This window comes from Chlamydomonas reinhardtii, chromosome 8, assembly GCF_000002595.2.
Source record: "Chlamydomonas reinhardtii strain CC-503 cw92 mt+ chromosome 8, whole genome shotgun sequence".
Taxonomy (NCBI): domain Eukaryota; kingdom Viridiplantae; phylum Chlorophyta; class Chlorophyceae; order Chlamydomonadales; family Chlamydomonadaceae; genus Chlamydomonas; species Chlamydomonas reinhardtii.
Genome location: NC_057011.1, coordinates 4799840 through 4803646, shown reverse-complemented (window position 1 = coordinate 4803646; position 3807 = coordinate 4799840). Strand labels below are relative to the sequence as shown.

The window sequence follows — 3807 nt, the reverse complement described above, 5'->3', positions numbered from 1 at the left end:
ACGGTGCCGAGTGGCGGGCCGCCGGGCCGCACCACAATGCCCTTGGGCATGTACTGCAGCACGTGCACGCCGGGCTCGATGCTGGGCTCCGGCTCGTCGTCATGCAGCACCAGCGTCACGCCGAACGCGGAGTTGTTGGTGCAGCGGTGCAGGCCAGGCAGCTTGCTGTCTCCAAACGCGTACTCCATGCCGCGGAAGAACATGCCCAGGGTGGGCGTGTGCGCGGTCTTGTTCCACGGCAGGAACTCCAGCTCCGCCGCCAGCGCTGGTGGGACCGTGCCGTACGACTGCAGGCGGTCGTGGCTGCGCCAGATGTAGATGGGCTGGCCGTCGGCTGCCGCCTGGCGCTCTGCAAGGCGCCGGTTGACGAACAGCTGCACGCTGTGCCGCAGCAGCACCACGTGTGGATTGCGGAGCTGCTGCAGTGCCTGCGCGGTGAGCGCGCGGCGGTTCAGCTGCTCCACCGCCGCGTACACCTGCTCCGGTGTTGCCTTGCCCAGGCCATCGAACATGTGCGCCACAGTGCCCAGCTCCAGGCCGCCCGCCTGCGTCTCGTCGCGGCGGTGCTGCTGCTGCAGGTAGTACACCTGCTTGAAGGTGGCCAGGAAGTCCTGGCCATGGCCGCGCAGAGTGTCCACAGGGGAGGTGGCGGAGCCTTTCGGCGGGTGGTGCACGAGCATGGCGAGGGCGCCGGGCGCCACGTGTTGGCGGGGGTCGCCCGTGAGCGCGAGGTGCAGGTGGCGCAGCGAGAAGGGGTCCAGCGGCGTGGGGTCGGGCCGCTGGTGGCGTGCTGCGTCTTGCATGCGCGTGCACACATCCGCAAAGTGCGCCAGGCCCAGCACGCCGTACTCCTCAATGAAGATGAACCGCGCCGTCTCCGTGCGCGCGCGGAGCGCGGCGTGTCCGTTCGGGCCATACATGGCGTGACCGAAGGACGCGCCTTGCACAGCGCTGTGCTTGACGCGGCCCAGCGCGAAGGTGGTGGTGGTGGATAGGGCGATGTTGCTGGGCGTGGTGACCTGCAGACCGGTGACAGGCGGCAGCACGGCGGGAGGTGTACAGTCAGGTGCATGGGCAAAAGGGCGAGGTACAGTGCGGAGGAATGCAACGGAGGAGGTGCCAGCGGCATGGGGCGGGCGTGCATAGTGCAGCGTGCTCATGACATGAACACAGGACAGACAAGCCGTTGCATCAGGCGTAGAAATCAGGGCACGGCGCGGCGGGCTATTGTACTGTACTGTAACCCCAGGAACTCACGTTCATAGCGGCACGCCACATGTAGCTCACGACCAGCACCAGGTGGGAGCCCCGGTGCTGGAAGGCGAACCACTCGAACGCGGCGATGATGTGCGTCTTGCCGGTGCCGGCGTCGCCAGTGATGAGCAGGCGCAGTGGCTCTGTTGGCTGGCCGCGCAGCTCGCACAGGAACGTGTATGCAAGCTGGAGGAAGGGCGTGCGTTGGTCCGGCGACAGCGTGAACAGGTCCGCGGTGTCCTCGGGCGAGGGCACTTCGCCCAGTGGCATGAGCACGTATGGAGGGTGGTTGCGGCCGCCGTACGAGGTTTCGGGCAGGGCCACGCCGTTGGGTGTGTAGGTGGTCAGCCGGGCTGTGACTGTGGCGTCGTCGCCGCGCACAAGGCGCAGGTACGGAGCGCGCGCGCCAGCGGTTGCGGTGCCGGCAGCAGGCGCCACGCCTGCCGCCGCGAGCGCCACGTCCACCAGATCCTCCGGCCGCCGCTCAAAGGCAGCGCGGTAGTTGTCCTGCTGTCGCTGCAAGCGCGTGAGCTGTGCGTCAGGCACGCCGGCCAGGATCAGCGGCGCGTCCGGCAGCTTGGACTTGCCCAGGCCTCCGAGCCCAGCCGGTAGCGGCGGCGGTATGCCCGCAGCTGGCGCAGGCTGCGGTCCGTGCGTGGGCTCTGGGGCTGCAGCCTCTGCGGCCTCTGCCGGCGCTGCGGCGGCAGCTGCAGCAGCCAACGCTGCGGGCGAGAGCGGCGGGAGGAGCATGAGTGCGCCGATCACGTACTCCGTGTTACGGTCGGATGGCCGTGCGTGGAACACAGCGCGCAGGTGCTGCTCGTGCTGAGGGTCCAGCGCATGTTCCAGCAGCGCTGGATCCTCCTCCTCCTCCTGGTCTGCGCGGTCGTCTGCTTCCAGCTCCTGCTGCTGGCGTATGAGCTCCTCCTCGTCCATGCCCTCCAGCTCCACCGTGATGCGGCCCTCGTCGTCCCCCTGGTCCGGCATCACCAGCTCCGGCATGAGCTGCGACAGCGCGCCCTCCTGGTCGCCGCCGGCGGCTTCGTGCTGTGCGGCGAAGGCAGCTTGGCGTGCGGCGCCGCGGAGGTGGCTGAGCGCGTGCGTCTGAGCATTGCGCAGGAATCGGCGCGCGATGCGGCTGCACGCGTCGTTGCGCGTGGCTGGGTCCGCCGGATCTGCCTTGCTGATCGCCAAGTATTCAGGCCAGTACAGGAGCTGCGGCAGGTGGCCGTCGGGGGGCTGGCCCTCATGGGGGCGCAGGTAGATGCGGCGGCGCGGCGTGGCGTAGTACACGCCAAAGTTGCCCACCGCCCACGCTGCGAACGCCTCCTTCTCCTCTGACGCTGCGTCGCTGCTGGGCACGAGTGGTGGCTCACTGATGGGCTGGATGATCACCGGCCGCCGGTGCCGCTGCCAGCGGTGCGTCCTGTACTGTGGATGCGCCGGGTCCAGGCGGATCGCGGTACAGCGGCGGGGCGGTGGCGCGGCGGTGCTGCCGCTGGCCAGCTGCGCCGCCGCTTCCGCCACGGCGTCGTCATACGCAGCATCCTCCTCCATCTTCATGGTCATGGGCTTCTGTGGACGGGGAAGACAAGGGGTCATACGGGTGGGTAACATGCAGGAGGTGAAGTGGCGTGTGAGGCTGGCAGGTGGGCGAAGGTGTTGGAGTGCGGCATGTGGAGTGCGGGGAAGGCAAGGGCACTGGCGTACAGATGGGCCCGCAAGCAAGTGAGTGCATTTTGGTGGCGGTCGCAGTGGCACCCACCTTAGAGTACCACATGGTGACCAGCACAGGTGACAGGGGAAGCAGCTGCTCGCCGCGCCACACATAGTCGTCCACCACGGTGTTGGGGTGCAGCGCCTGGCCACCGCCACCACCACCGCCGCCGCCGCCGCCGCCGCCGCCGCCGCTGCCACCATCATCGCTCACATCGCCGCCACTGCCGCTGCCGGCGGTGCTGCCGCCAGCAGCTCCCTCCTCGCGGCGACCGGCAGCGGCGCGGCGGTGCAGGAAGTCGAAGGGAGTGCCGCCCACCTGGTCCATGTGCACCGCCGCCTCTTGCAGCTCGTCGTCACGCAGCGGGGATTGATGTGGGGATGGACTGCGCTCACTGCGCTGGCGGCGGCGCGGTGTGTGGCGGTGAGGTGCATGCTGCTGGCTGCTGCGCTCCTCCTCGTCTGTGTCTGCCTCCTCGTCCTGCGACCCATATGCGCCGGTGCCGTACGCGCCGGTGCCACCGCCCAGGTCCTCACCCTCATCCTCCTGCTCCATGTCCTCCGCCTCCTCCAGGTCCTCACCATCATCGTCACCACCGCTGGACTGAGCGCGCTGCGTGGCTGCAGCAGGCGCAGCAGGGGTCTCGTCTGGCACGATGATCTCTGGTGTGACGAGCAGGTAGGGGTCGTTGGGCAAGGTGCCAACTTCCTCCTGCAGGCGGCGCGTGTAGAGCCGCATGTCGTGCAGGCGGTAGGTGTGCGACTCCGTGGCGTAGCTGCCGCCCGACGCCAGGTGCGTGGCCATGGTCAGCGGCAGCGTCTGTGCACCCTGCGCGG

At 68.9% G+C, this 3807-nt stretch overlaps 1 protein-coding gene across 2 annotated transcripts in view; it reads right to left on the bottom strand.

Annotated features, from left to right (window-relative positions):
• Positions 1–3807, bottom strand: part of CHLRE_08g384320v5 (uncharacterized protein) — an 18682-nt gene that overhangs the window by 2452 nt on the left and 12423 nt on the right. For both annotated transcript variants that reach the window (XM_043065339.1, XM_043065340.1), the window contains exons 15-17: positions 3020–3799; positions 1258–2829; positions 16–1019 (exon numbers count right to left, since the gene is read on the bottom strand). In XM_043065339.1, the coding sequence (XP_042922341.1) occupies positions 16–1019; positions 1258–2829; positions 3020–3799 (3356 nt within the window). The remainder of the gene's footprint in view (positions 1–15; positions 1020–1257; positions 2830–3019; positions 3800–3807) is intronic.